Source organism: Aspergillus welwitschiae, assembly GCF_003344945.1.
Source record: "Aspergillus welwitschiae strain CBS 139.54b unplaced genomic scaffold BDQ94scaffold_16, whole genome shotgun sequence".
In the NCBI taxonomy this organism is placed as follows: domain Eukaryota; kingdom Fungi; phylum Ascomycota; class Eurotiomycetes; order Eurotiales; family Aspergillaceae; genus Aspergillus; species Aspergillus welwitschiae.
The window spans coordinates 196,557-209,973 of record NW_020798710.1 but is presented as its reverse complement, the minus strand read 5'-3'; the positions used below and the strand labels follow the sequence as shown (position 1 = coordinate 209,973).

The 13,417-nt window shown below is 49.7% G+C and overlaps 4 protein-coding genes and 1 non-coding gene across 5 annotated transcripts; 3 read left to right on the top strand and 2 right to left on the bottom strand.

The window, feature by feature from the left end:
* Positions 1–220: 220 nt before the first annotated feature.
* BDQ94DRAFT_170367 (Fibronectin type III domain protein) lies at positions 221–3,600 on the top strand (the record flags this gene model as incomplete). The annotated part of the gene is made up of 3 exons (XM_026771475.1): positions 221–264; positions 329–1,598; positions 1,654–3,600. 3 exons carry the CDS (start codon positions 221–223, stop codon positions 3,598–3,600), a joined length of 3,261 nt encoding a protein of 1,086 aa, XP_026626227.1.
* Positions 3,601–3,886: 286 nt separating this feature from the next.
* On the top strand, positions 3,887–5,384 carry BDQ94DRAFT_143795 (tRNA guanylyltransferase; the record flags this gene model as incomplete). Its single annotated transcript, XM_026766319.1, has 8 exons — positions 3,887–4,016; positions 4,070–4,159; positions 4,287–4,418; positions 4,473–4,517; positions 4,595–4,770; positions 4,835–4,923; positions 4,974–5,078; positions 5,129–5,384. Coding segments are annotated over exons 1-8 (883 nt in total), but the record flags the coding sequence as incomplete, so codon positions are not given.
* A 7-nt stretch (positions 5,385–5,391) lies between these two features.
* BDQ94DRAFT_33779 (uncharacterized protein) lies at positions 5,392–6,799 on the bottom strand. The gene has a single exon (XM_026775520.1). The coding sequence runs from the start codon at positions 6,304–6,306 to the stop codon at positions 5,512–5,514; it is 795 nt and encodes a 264-aa protein (XP_026626225.1). The 5' UTR covers positions 6,307–6,799; the 3' UTR covers positions 5,392–5,511.
* BDQ94DRAFT_t152 lies at positions 6,746–6,841 on the top strand. Its single transcript has one exon. It is a non-coding gene; the product is annotated as a tRNA-Val (tRNA).
* A 1,829-nt stretch (positions 6,842–8,670) lies between these two features.
* Positions 8,671–9,462, bottom strand: BDQ94DRAFT_33740 (uncharacterized protein). Its single transcript, XM_026775519.1, has one exon. It carries the CDS (start codon positions 9,374–9,376, stop codon positions 8,786–8,788), a length of 591 nt encoding a protein of 196 aa, XP_026626224.1. The 5' UTR covers positions 9,377–9,462; the 3' UTR covers positions 8,671–8,785.
* Between the last annotated feature and the right edge of the window lie 3,955 nt (positions 9,463–13,417).

Genomic DNA, 13,417 nt, shown 5'->3' with positions numbered 1-13,417 from the left:
CCTCCGCGGAGCATCGCATTAATTCCTCCTCGACTCTCACGGATTAAACTATCTAGTGAATCGTCTGCTTGCTGACCCTTCACTGCCCTCGACGAGGTTGCCAGTCCCCTCCCTCCTTTCTCCCTCTCCATGGGTTTCGGACGCTGGGATGTATGAGCCGTTGTTTCTCTCCTTCGACGCCTACCCCAGCGTAGTTCCCCGAGTGAGGGTGCGAGGCGTCATGGCTCTCTTCCTGGCAGTCACCATTCTCTGGGCTCTAATCTGGTAGGTCGCAAGATCTCAGTTAGTGTATAGAGAGCGCACAGCTAAATTAAACTTTTTCTCAAAGGCTGCTGTACCGTGCGTGGCAGGTTTGCCAGACCCCGAACGACGTCCTAGTTGAAAAGCTCGGTCTGGATATTCCTCCGCCACCAGAAGTCACCCTCGAAGAGATCACCGCCCGTGAAATTCGCATCGCTTGGAAACAACCCGAATTTCACAATTCCATCCACAAGCACATCATCCAACTGAACGGCATCAAGGGTACCCTCGGCAATGGCTCCCTCGAATCTCTTTCTGTTGATACTAATGAGTTGTCAGTGGGCGAATCGAAACGAGCGGAAACTGCAGTCGAAATCCTGAACTTGGTTCCCGGAAGTATCTATCATATTTGCGTTCTTTCAGTTAGTGCCGCAAACTTCCAAACCCCAAGTGCAATCATCCATGTGCGCACAAAGTCTCTGCCCTTGTCGCAAACCCAACAGAATGCTACGGTCGGCAACCCTACCATTCGGGCGTCCATCCCCCGGTCTACCGCTGGTCTTGCTGCTCCCTCGGCCCCCGTGATGTCTCGGGAGCACAGCGGCGGACAGCTCCAAGCAAAGCGATCTTCAGCCGGCCGGAAGCCGTCTCCTGCAGCGAGCGGGACGGAGGTCTCGCATGGCCATGCGGAGGAGACACAGAAGAGCGCCACGAATGACGATCATGACGAGACCCTTGAACAACTCGCCGACCGATTGAAATCCCTGCAGCACGAGAACGAGACCGTCGAGAAGCAAACCACCGATGAAGAAGAGGAGCACATTGCTCTTCTGAAGGAACTCGAGAAACAGCGTGACGACTTGAAAAAGCGGGTCAAGGAAAAGGATGAAGCGAGTGGCGACCTGAAGAAGCACGTTTACAAGCTGGAAAGTGTGAATCGTACAGTGCAGAGTGAGAAGGCGAAGCGTGAAAGACTCCTGCAACAGAAGGAGTCTGAACGTAAGAAGCGCAAGTCCGACATCGTCCGGTGGCAGGAGCGTGTTGAAAACATGAACCGTGAAGCAGCGGAATCGAGAGAGGAAAAGACACGGCTGGAAGAAGAGGGGAAGCAGCGTGGAGATGAGATTCGGGAGAAGATTGCCAAGGAACAGGCAGAGATGAAGGTCATCGATGACGAAATCCAAGACAAGGGCGGGCGTGTCAAGAAGCTCGAGGAGGAGAGGCAAAACCACCAGGAAGCAGATAGCGAGGATGGAAAGGAGTTGGATCGCATTGACAATGAGCGAGCCCGGCAGTGGGAGATCAAATTGAGCAATCTTCACGCTCGCTATGCTACCCTCGTCAACCTTCACACCCAGGTTAGTATTCTTGCAATGGCCTGCTTTCCGGGATAGTCTCTAATTCATTCTACAGGCTCAGCAGCAGTACCAGGAAGCGCAGGAGCGCCTGAAGTGGCTAACCACCCAACGTACCGGCAGCACAGGTCCCTTTTCTCTCCCAGCTCTCGATCTTGATCTCTCCAACACTGCGACTATCCGCCCACGTCGACACCGCAGCTCACTCGCCAGTAATGTCTCATCTCCGATGAATTTCACGGCCTTAGAGCCATCATTTCCCGGCGGCATTAGCTACAACCCTCCTGCCACTGGGTCTCCCACCTTTGGCCCGACTTCTGCCTTCTTCAACATCAACAATGGAATGACCCTCCCGAGCCTTTCGGGCCAGTCTGATAGTACGCGAGGATACTCGGATATGTCGCTTGGAAACCCTCAGATGAGCCCTCGTGCCGACGCACTTCTCCCGTCCGATCTTCTCGGGGATGAGGAGTCTCCCGAACTCCCTCGTCCGGCCATCCGTTCTCGCTTTTCCAACCTCGAGCAGCCAAGCACTGCGCTAGAGTTTCCCCATGGGCCACCTTCACCAGACTCTACCGGAAGCAGGCCGGAAAGCCTCTTTGCGAGTCCGGAGGACCAGACCCTGCCTAAAGATGTTGAATCGCAACCAGTGAACTTGGATGTAGGCGAGGCACCGAAGAGTGCGTCGCGCAGGCTTTCGGGGCTCTTTGGCTTCCACCGACCTCGCGGCAAGACACTGGCAGATGAGCCACCTCTACTGGGCAGTTTGAAACCAGGACAAAGTCAGTCGTTCCCCCGTAATCTGGAGGAGATGGATCCCATAGGGGCTAGACGGCGTCGGCTGAGCTATACAGGCAACTGGGCGAACCCGATGTCTCTGTTCCCCAGGAGCAACACAGCAGGTGTTACAACAGACAGCTCCTCCGACCATCTTCCCTCGCGTCGTGCGGGCATTTCCAGCATTTTCTCATCCAGCCGATTTGGATTTGGCGGCGGACACGGTCTGCTCAAGTCCAGTGAAAATTCCGATCAAAGCACAGGATACAATCAGTTCAGTCCTCGTCATGATCCAATTGATCCTTCCTCCATCTTGGGCACAGTACGCCGGGAGTCGTTGTCGCCGCGGCCCTCATCGACCTTCTCTTTCGAAAACCAGCTTCCTCATCCCTCCACCGATAATCGTCACTTTGGTTGGCCATCAGCAGAAAAGCAAGGCCATCGGAGTCCTTTGGGGTTTGACTGGACCTCCCCGTCGACTTGGTCCCGGGTGCAGTCGCGCCGGCCATCTACACAGTACGGCTCATCGGGTCACTTACCTTTAGGCCTTACCGGAGAACCAGACTTTCTTCAGGATTCGTTCGAGAGACAAGGTCGGCCATTGCAGGCGCCTATTGGAACGCGACCATCATCTTCTCACCGACCAGTCACCCCGAAGTTGAATCCTGCAGCGCCTTCCTTCAGGACCATCTTTGGGAAGCGATCGGATAAGAGCAAAGAGAAAGAGGCAGCGAGGGACCGAGAGCTAGATGCTCCATTTGACTTTCACATGGAGGAAGGCTCTCCGTCTGAATCGCGTACCTCGCGGGATTCTCGCTCTCTTTCTATGTACACAGGCGACTCATACGAATCCTTGGAACGTATGCCCTCCGCAGGCTCGCTGGATAATGGAAGCTCGAAAGAGTCATTCATTCGCAAAATCACCCGAAAGGGCAGTTCCAGCAAGTTCAGTTCCTGGAAGGACCGATCAGGGCTCTTCTCCAAGAAGGGTGACCCTTCGCAAGGCGACATTGACGAAGACGCACACAGCGAGGCGATGCTTGCCAAGAGTGTGGACAGCACTGTGTCCAGCGCTCCTTCGGCTGACCGGTCAACTCGAAGCAGCCTGGGATTCTTCAGTCGCATGTCCAGGAAGTCCGACAAGGCCGCCAGTGAGACGAGCGAGCGCCCCAGTGAGCATGTTAGCGAGGCTGAGGATGAAGAGGCAGCGGAGGAGGTCCAAGCATGAACATACAGCATTCATTCTTTATTTTTCATTTCTTTAGGTCGCCCTGTGGCGTTAGGCATTCTTTCAATCTCTTAACTAGTGACGGTAGAAGTCATTGTGTGGCACATAGCATGCCTTTCTTATCCTCTTGATATGATTCTCTCTTCCGTATATCTGCCATTGGCTGTAGTAATTGAATAGGCGAAAGCTCTAGTTGAAAGTATATCACATCGGAGAAGTTTCCACCCAACCAGGAATGCTGAGAGCAGGTGGTGCAGAGCAGCGCAACGCTGGCAGTGGAGGGACGGTTCGGTTCGTCCCTCATCCCCACCCAAATCTTCATGATTCATCCTTCCTCGCCAGCCCGACGGCTTTTCCTGCACAACAATCATCGGCAGTTTGAATACTGCAGTCTAAAGCAAGATGGCAAATTCCAAGTATCTTCCCTACCTCTTTAATATTCTTTGAGAGCCGCTGCTAACCTCCACAGATATGAATACGTCAAATCATTCGAGCAACCGGACGCTCTACTCCCCAATACATGGATTGTGGTCCGGATCGATGGCAGAGGCTTCCACAAGTCAGTGCCACCTCTCTTTCAAAGCTCCAACATGACGCTGCGCTTCTGATCAACTGCTATTAGCAGCTGAGATAACATCTAATTTCATCAGCTGGCTGTCTACATGTTGCTAACTGAAAGAATGTAGACTCTCTGATCACTACGGCTTCATAAAGCCCAACGACCGCCGGGCCCTAGACCTAATGAATGCTGCAGCAGTCGGCGTCATGAAAGACCTACCTGATCTTTGCATCGCCTACGGTATTAGCGATGAGTACAGGTACGTGATGCGGCATGCTCCTGGTCAAATGTGGCGATATTGACTTGACATTAGTTTTGCTTTCCATCCCAACTGCCAATTGTTCGAGCGGCGGAGTGCGTAAGTCATCTCTTTTTTTTTTCGCGCAATATTCCATGTCCAGTAGCAGTATGAACTTACTTGCCTTGGGGATGCAGCAAGTTAGTAACGACTATTGTGTCAACATTCACGGCACATTATATCTATCTGTGGGGAACGTATTTCCCAGATACGCCGCTCCAGCCAGCGGCTCTGCCTTCGTTTGATGGAAGAGCAGTGATGTATCCGAACTCTAGGATATTTAGGGATTATATGAGCTGGCGGCAGGTGGATTGTGAGTTTTGTTCCATTCGCAGCATAAATGGTCCTTCGGGTTGGTGTGTGCTAATATGCTACAGGTCATATTAACAATCTTTACAATACAACATTCTGGACCATGGTCCTGCAAGGTGGGATGGATAGAAGAGAAGCTGAACTGGAATTGAAGGTGAGTTTCTGGTTTTGAGAGATGCTGCTGCTGCTAACAGTGTGAACTAGGGCACCCTGTCTTCTGACAAGAATGAGATCCTCTTCAAGAGGTTCGGTATCAACTATAATAATGAAGAAGAGATCTATAAGAAGGGCAGCGTCATCTATCGCCAGGTATGTGTGTCTCCGCTGCCTCGTATGTGTGGCTACTGACCAAGATACAGTATCAACTAGAGGATGTGAAAGCCAAACCGGACTCCAGCGTGCAGGAAGAAACATCACCATTGCAGGAGGACACACCCTCCAAGACACAGCAGGAAAAGATCCGCAAACTGCGTCGCAAAGTGCAGGTCGTGGTCGATCATGTCGACATCATCAAGGATGAGTTCTGGGAGAGACGGCCTTGGATTCTCTCTGGCAAGCCCGGAAAGCTGCCTACAGAGGCTAAGCAAGTAGCATGATGATAATATGATGATAAACAAAGAATAATGAATGATGCAAATATTGTTCGTGAGAATATACAACCAAGTAGCACAGCCATGGGTATCTTTAAGTCGAATCTATCTATATACTGCCAAAGAGCATCTCTTATTCCGTTCGTTCACGTTCACTTCGAGGACACCGTCTCATCCTTGGACTTTTTCGACTTCTTTTTCTTTGACCCGTCATCAGACGTAGAAATCTCTCGCTTCGTTTTCTTCTCCTTCTTGTCCTTCTTCACCTTCTCCACCGACTCATCCCTTCCGCTTGACTCCGTCTGTTCCACCTCCGTCTCTGGCGGCGTGGGATACTCATTCTCTGGACCAGCCTTCCTCTGCTTCTCCTCCTTCACCAACCTCTTCTTCTCCTTCTTCTCCCTCCTCTCCGCCCTCCTAGCCTCCTTCGCCTCCCTCCTCTTCTTCCTCTCCTCTCTTCTCTTCGCCCTCTCCTCCTTCCTCTTCCTCTTCTCCTCCCTCCTCACCCGTCTCTCCTCCTTAGTCTCCTCCCCCTTCTTCCGCTTCTTCTTCCCATCAGCATCCTCATCATCCTCCCCAGCCTTCCTCTTCCTACTTTCCCCGTCCTCCTTCTTATCTTTATTCCCCAGCGTCCCAGGAACTGTCTCCCCCCTCACAAAATACCGATACAGCTCACTCGTCAACGCATTCGGCGTGCGCTTCGCATCCCCCGCACTCTTGTTCTCATCGCCCACGCCCTTCAGCGCGTCCTCGAAACCCCGCAACCACCATTGATTTGTGGGATCCTTGGTGGTCTTCTTCCCCACGCCTTGGTTGCCTTGGCGTCGCGCAACGAGAATCGGCCTCGTCAGGCCCAGACCGCCGTGTGTGCCGGGGCGACGGTTCGGGTTGAGGGGGTTGCCGGGGCCGGACCAGCCGTGGCGGAGGAGGTAGGCTTGGGCGTCCATTTTCTTATCTTTCCTTATTCGGTTCTGGATATGTGGAAGTAGATGGTGGGTGAGCGAGTGGTTCGGAGGCAGTAAAGTCGGTAGGTTGGTAGGTTGGTAATTTGTTGGAATGCGACAGAAACACTCAGTTCATATCGACCGACCGATCGAACGGTGAAATGCAGACGGCACACGTATGTATGTAACTTGTATGGAAAAAAGGGAAAAAAGAGCCGCTATGTAAAATACCCCCAAACACACACCCAAACAAAGAAACAAAGCGACCCAAAGAGCGCGAAGGGATAGAAAGATCAGATACGGAGTAATGTAGGTAAGAAGGGGAGATTGGAAAAAAATCTAACTACTATCTAATCCAGTCCTGCTGCAACTCCGCGATAAGATAACTAACCGGTTTGGCTTTGTGGAATAAGGACCGAAAATTTGCAAACTTTAAATCACCAGTCGCGTGGTCTAATGGTTATGATTTCTCGTTCACATCATCAGCTTGTTTGGTGAGGTTCCGAGAAGGTTCCCGGTTCGATCCCGGGCGCGACTATTTTTGTCTTTGTTTTTTTTTTTTTTTTTTTTTTTTTTTTTTTTTTTTTTTTTTTTTTTTTTTTTTTTTTTTTTTTTTTTTTTTTTTTAATCTTGGGACTAATTTTTGATCTATTGGGTTTAGGTTTGATTTTTGTGGGTTGGGCGTGTTTTATGCGCGGATATAATTGATATCTCCTACTATTTGGGATTATAAGTTTTGTCAAGGTAGTATGTTGGACTAGGTATGCTGGTCGCGCGGTCTCCTTCCTCTCTCTGACTAGTAATACAAGTAATATTATGGGGGTTATAGTATTAAATGCTATGAAGCTAGTGGCATGTGATTAGTAGACTAGCAGGGTGTGAAAGCTATAGCGATGGCGTTGTTTATATCATGGTGGTATGGATGAGAATGGGAGTGGTGTTCGGTATAGTGTGGTACTCTGGGGATATAAATATGCAGACCTGCTATACAATTTGTGTGCAACAATGACTTTCAAGCAACACGCCCGCCAGCACATCCATAGAGTTGCTACTAATTAATACTATATAGAAATAACACCCAGAACAGGCAGCCTAACTATCTGCTGGAATAGTTGCTGAATTATGGACAATTTATGCATATCAACGGTGATACTATGATTTCATCTCTAATTCATACCGCTAGTATCTTGTCTTTGTTGTAATGGCATCTCGACTAACTCCACTATAGGCTGATTATCGTGTATAGTTAGCTATGAATTGGATTAATAAGCTATATTTCTTGAATATTATCAATGAAAATAAATAACCTATAAGGAAGCCTCCACGACACGGTCTATCTACCTCCCTAGAGTAGTAAGACATGCAGAATTCCTCCCTAGAAAGGGGTGATTTCTTCAGAATGAACAGTCTCCACTTTGCCTGTCACCGTTCGCTAGTCCATCGTTCTAGGCTATAAAGGCGGCATGCACCGCCCGCCTTGCTGTATAAGACGCCGATTTAAGTACTTATGGACACGGCCATTTGGTCTCCACTCAGAGCGCAAGACCATCTCAGAGAGCGCAATGAGGACCGTGCCCCCCTAAGAATTTTTTTCAAAATGAAAATCACTCATTGTCTACTCGGAGATTCGTTGTTAATAATGCCTCATTCCCAGTTTGCCTGACCGGACGCGGGCCAATTTGTGGCTGTGGCTGGCAGTAGCTATTAGTAAACTCAATTCTCCAGCGGTATATGCCATGTGATTTTCTGTAGGTAAGTAAGTACTCCGCTACCCTTGGCTTTAGAGGGTTTAACGGTGAGCCTCACAATCGAGGCTCGTTTGTATGTCAGGCCATGCCTCGCTGATTGGACGGGAACCGTAACGGTAGAAATAGCAGCATGCCATCATGGACGGACACTTTCCGCAAGGCAAACACAGATGCAGGAAATAGGACGGGGGATGCGTTAGTTAAAAGCCCCTACATAATAGTAGGTGTGATATAGTCACCAACCCGCGGAAAAATAGCTACAAAAGACGGAGGTCTTTGTCATGCACGGGACCAGAAGTCGGCTTTTATCATAATAAACAGACCGCAACTGGTCCCAGCATCATCCCCGAAAGGAAGGTCGATTGTTGACGACCAACGGCCGACTCCGAAGGCCAAACGGGTGGGCAAATCATGGGCCAGCAGTCGTATGGGTTGATATTTCCGATGGGGAACATTGGAAACCGGGCCGGGCGTCGAAGGTGGATGATGCCACGACGACTCCATTCTGAGCCCGGAGCAAGCAGGAGGACCTTGCTTAGAAACCAGCTCCGTAGGTCTGTAGAAATGAAAGGGAGGTATAGTTCTGCAGTGAGTGTGTATCTAGATATCGGGGCTATCAACTTGCTGGTCGTGTAATTAACCCAGAACTTCGCAATCGAGTTAGAACCTCGATGGGGTAACTTTTCTGGTCGGTAATTGCTGCCTTTCATCTAGTTGGATTTAGAGAGGGGGAGCTAAAGTACTAAGCCAGCTAGTATAGTACGTGCCCCGTGATGATTCCCCAAGGGAAGGAGATAGCTGGGAAGCCACAACTCTCTCTCTTCCCACCCCCCTCTCTCAAATCGATCCTTGGTTCTAAGGTTATGTCGTTTAAGGAAAATAAATGCGAGGCTTGCAGCAATGCTGCTCTGCAGAGATTCGTGGATCTCAAGTTGGGGGTGTGATTGACTTGTCATCGAACAATGGGAAAGTGAGGTGGCCATTAAGGAAGGTACTAGTAGCGCACAGAAGCAAGCGTCAAGAATGCCTATCTTCTGAACGTACCCAGTTCTACTAGTTAGGTGCACATCTGTACCACATACAGTTAAACAAAAAGATAAAAGACATGATTTGTATGGTCCGAAGCCATCAAGTAGATAAGTTAGAAGACTAGTAGGGTTAAGAAGAACTGAGAACCAGTCGTCAGTGCGTGTGATTAATGGGGGAAAAAGAGGGGAGGGAAATTCCCAAGACTTCGGTGTATGCAGGCCGAGCAGGTGAGAACAGCCGGTTTGACCAGGCACCAAGTACAACGCATAGAAGGATGATGCATGCATCACCACCATCGACCCGAGAGTCTGAAAGCGGTGAAACGATCAACATGGGATTCCTACATTAAGGCAACTACTTTCCCGTAGGTCAAACGCCAGGCTGATTCGGGCGCCAAGCGGGCGGGTGACCATGGGATGGATTGGAGGACACATGTACGATGTATGTATGGAGTACAGGAGGGACAACTTGCATACGGAGTACATACTACATGCGTCGACCTAAGCTCGTAGTGTGCCCGGCTCACGGCGCTGACCGTCCATCCTCCTCCACCGGCCCCGTTCTTTCTCTCTGTCTGTCTCTCTTTTTTCTCTTATTTTTGCTTTTTCTTCTTTCTCCGTTGGGAGAGAGAGGCAGAGAGAGAGGGAGCCTTGGATGTTTTTATTTGATCTGATTTTACCTTTGTTCATGGTGTCGTCTCTTTTTTAATTTCGTTTTTATTTATTATTTTTTAATTCCACCTCCACACCTCCTCTCTCTTACCATAGCGCTGTCCAACCGTTCGGGATGGATCACAGGCCTCAGCTCCAACGCTGATCCAGTATGTTGTCCCGATATATTGAGTTCCATGGTGCAGCCCGTCCAGGAATAGTTGGATGTAACGTAGCCCCCTCCCAGCCAGCCTCCCACACTTTCACTAACCTTCATGTGGTGGGTATGGCAATACTGAGGAACTTCAGAGAATTCCGAGAATAATTGAGGTAGTACAGAGTAAAACCTTCTTTTTCGTTTCTGCGAGAGGCGTCGCGAAATCATGGTTTTCCTTCCCAACATGCCCCCACCTGAGAAATTATTCCTGATCACCCGCAGCGAGGTCATGATGTGATGAGTATCATGATAATCTCCGACCATGATCCTTCCTGGATTCCTGGAAAGTCTTGTAAGTATCCAAGACCGGGAGTCATCATGTCCATGCCCACAGCCACGGGCTAGTCGTCCAGGACGGAGTCCGAGTGGAACCAACGACCAGCGTGTGTGTAAAGAGTCACGCTCTCTCTCTCTCTCTCTACCAGCGAGATACAATGTATCTAGCGCTACCAGAGAGAGGGAGAGAGAGATACGGAGCGCCCTCAGAAAATTGATCCACTCCGGAGCGGCTGCACGCAATGCCGTGGTTTAGTGACCCTGAATGATGGAGGGTTGGAACGGGTTTTGGTTTGCCTGTGGTGGGCGCTGCGGGCGCTACGGGCGAGGGTTGAAAGGGAAGCACGTCCGAAGCTTCAAATCCTTCAACCAGAGTGTTGGTAACGCTGCCTGACGCTGGCGTGCCTGAAAATGCGGGCAGCGACCGCTAGGCCCACGGAGATATTGTGCGTTAGTGGCTCTCCCGAGGAAACTTTCCTTTATTCAACTAAGTGTGGGAGACGGTCCGCATCCCGCCCGGAAGTCACTTGGTCTAAATTTGATGGAGGACCCATCCATGGTTGCTGTCTTCCTCGATCCTCGCTCGTTTCAATCTCTTTGGTTCTTTACCCCCCCCTCACAAACCTCCGTTTTATAGCGTCGGGCAAACTGATCCTGCCCTAGCCTACTCTCAGCCATTAAAGTGATGGCTTCTACTTCATTAGTTTTGGCCTAAGTGTTTTTTTAATTTTTTGTTTTTCTTTTATTTTCCCCCATTTTTCTCCGTGATTTTTTCTTCCCCTTTGGTACACACTCGCGCTCACTTGTATATCCGGTTGATCCCTCATTATTGTGATCACCGTTATTTTCCCATTGCTCGTCTTGTTACTGGTAAGACGGATACATACAAGCCGCGAACCGAGGCAATGGGAACTCGTATCAGAGCCTCAGGCAGGAAGATGAATGGCTGACTCCTCTTTGGTACTGGTTGGGAGGACAGGTGCGTACTAGAAGGACGGAATATCAACGACATCTTCAACACCAATCATTTACCGCCAGCCTCGAACTGGTCCCAAGTTATCGCTTTGTGTGAGAACTGGACTTTGGCGACCCGAGATTAGGTATCCATGCTGTGTTTCTTGGCTTTTTGGAAGCGAAAGGAAAGGGAGGGAAATGCTGAGGATAGAGAAGAAGTGGTAGACTAGAGAAGGATACCGATATAAAGAAATACAATACTGCCTAAAATGGAAAAAGCAATTGGAAAAGAAAAACCGGGAAAGGGTGAAAAAAGGGGAAAAAAAAATAAAGGAAAATAAAAAAAATAAGAATAAAAAAGTTGGAATTACTAAGAAAAGGCAATGAAGGGAGACCAAAAGAGACTAGAAAAAGAAAAAAAAAAAAAATTGGGACAGACGAAGAGAAAAGAAAAATAAAAAGAAATGAGAGACAAAGAGTAAATGGGGAGACGCTAAGCTACTTACCTGCTTCGAACTCGTGGTGGATACAAGCTGTATGTATTTTATGCGTATGATATACCGACTACCTATGTATCCAGGATTATCCCCTGTGGATATAGCATGTAGTATGTAGGTCCGGGTGCACCACCTGGTAACACCTGGGAGCCACTAGCCAGACTATCTAGTTAGTGCGCTTGTGTGTGATGGTAGTAAGTTAGTTAGCTAGGTTAGCCAGTTAGTTAGTATGTACCATCCATACATGCCTAGTACATCGTGCATCCACCCTGGGATCGGTACCAGACAGCGGGCACACAGACGTTGGACGTGTCGCCCTGAGGAGGCACTGGAGCGCTATCTGGCCGTTATTTTATTCGCTAAGGGGGGTAAAACATAGTTTGGTGGATTGATTGATAGGACACGAGGGACTGTAATCGTGGCAGCAAAGGATCAATACCGGATTATTGATCCAGGATCCGGATGTCAGTTAGAAAAGACCCTCACAGCAGCGAGCGAGGTCAGGACCTTAGTGATCCGCGTAGCTGCCCAGAGGTGCTAGGGAAGCCATGTACCATGGTTGCCGGAGGGGCTCTACTTCCGGAGGGAGCCAATGAAGCTCGGAAGGCGCCAGATCGATAGCCAGGCGCATTTCCCACCATCCCCGACGCATCCTGAACCCATGTCGGTACTCGACCACATCCTGACTCGCAGCAGAGATGCCATCTACAACAAACCACTAAACTCTGGAACCTCCACGTCTCAACTGGCAGTAGTCAAAACACAAATCCAAGCCAGTCTAGCCGCCAGATCATCTCCATTCAGCTGCTTGCCCTGGTTTTTCTCTCTCTCCCAAAATCTCGGTCACTTAGTCTCTTAGTCTCTCAGTCGTCTCTTGAGTCCTTTTCCCTCTCTGCCTCTCTCACTCCCCTGCGTTTCCCACTATTCCAGCCCTTTTTCCCAGGCCCTCTAACCGCCCCGCCTTCGCGCCCGTGGGCCCAACGGGGTCAAGACAGCGGCTGCAACAACCTTAAAGGCAGGGTTGCTTTGCTTTTTGCCTTCTTTCCTCTGCCCTCTATTCCACCCCCCCTCTCTCTCCCCCCTCTCCGCTGTCCGAATGGACTTGCACTTCCGGGATCGGATTTTCCCTTTCTGATCCGATGATCCAGTCCAATTGACCTAACTCTCGATCGTCCTCCCCCGATCCATGGTTGTTCTTTAGTCGCTTCTCTCCTCGTAACGCCTGACACCTGCTGCTGTTATCGATACCCTATTTATTATTTATCATTTATTTTTTCTTTCCTATTTTCCTATGCCGCTGCCGTGACCGCTACTTTTCTCTTTTGTTCTCTTCCCCCCGACGGGTTCCTGTCCTTGCGGGGAGGAGACTTTTTTCCCCCTACCTATTTAGTAACCTCATTCCTCCTTGTGCCTCGGCCGAGATTTGGAGATACTCTTCTCCACCGTGTGTGACTGTGGGTGTGCGCGTGCACGGGTGTGCGTGCCTCTTTGCTCTCATACAACTTCCCTGGGTTGGGGCAAATTTACACCATTGTGGACTTTGGATCATTCTTACTTACTATCCTTGGCTTTTTGCTCTCCGGCTTTCCACTCTCCTCTTTCTTCCAATCCTTTTACCCCTTCTCGGCCACTGATTTATTCCGCGGAGGATACCCCCAGTTAGTAGTTTTGTTGTTGCCGTCTTTTCGTCTGATCAGCTTTTCAATCCAATCATTGGCTCAATTTGCGGCGCCGAACTTCAAC

Coding starts and splice junctions, on each gene's coding strand:
- BDQ94DRAFT_33740 (XM_026775519.1), bottom strand. CDS start 9,376: ATGGTGGTGATGCATGCATCATCCTTCTATGCGTTGTACTTGGTGCCT.
- BDQ94DRAFT_33779 (XM_026775520.1), bottom strand. CDS start 6,306: ATGGACGCCCAAGCCTACCTCCTCCGCCACGGCTGGTCCGGCCCCGGC.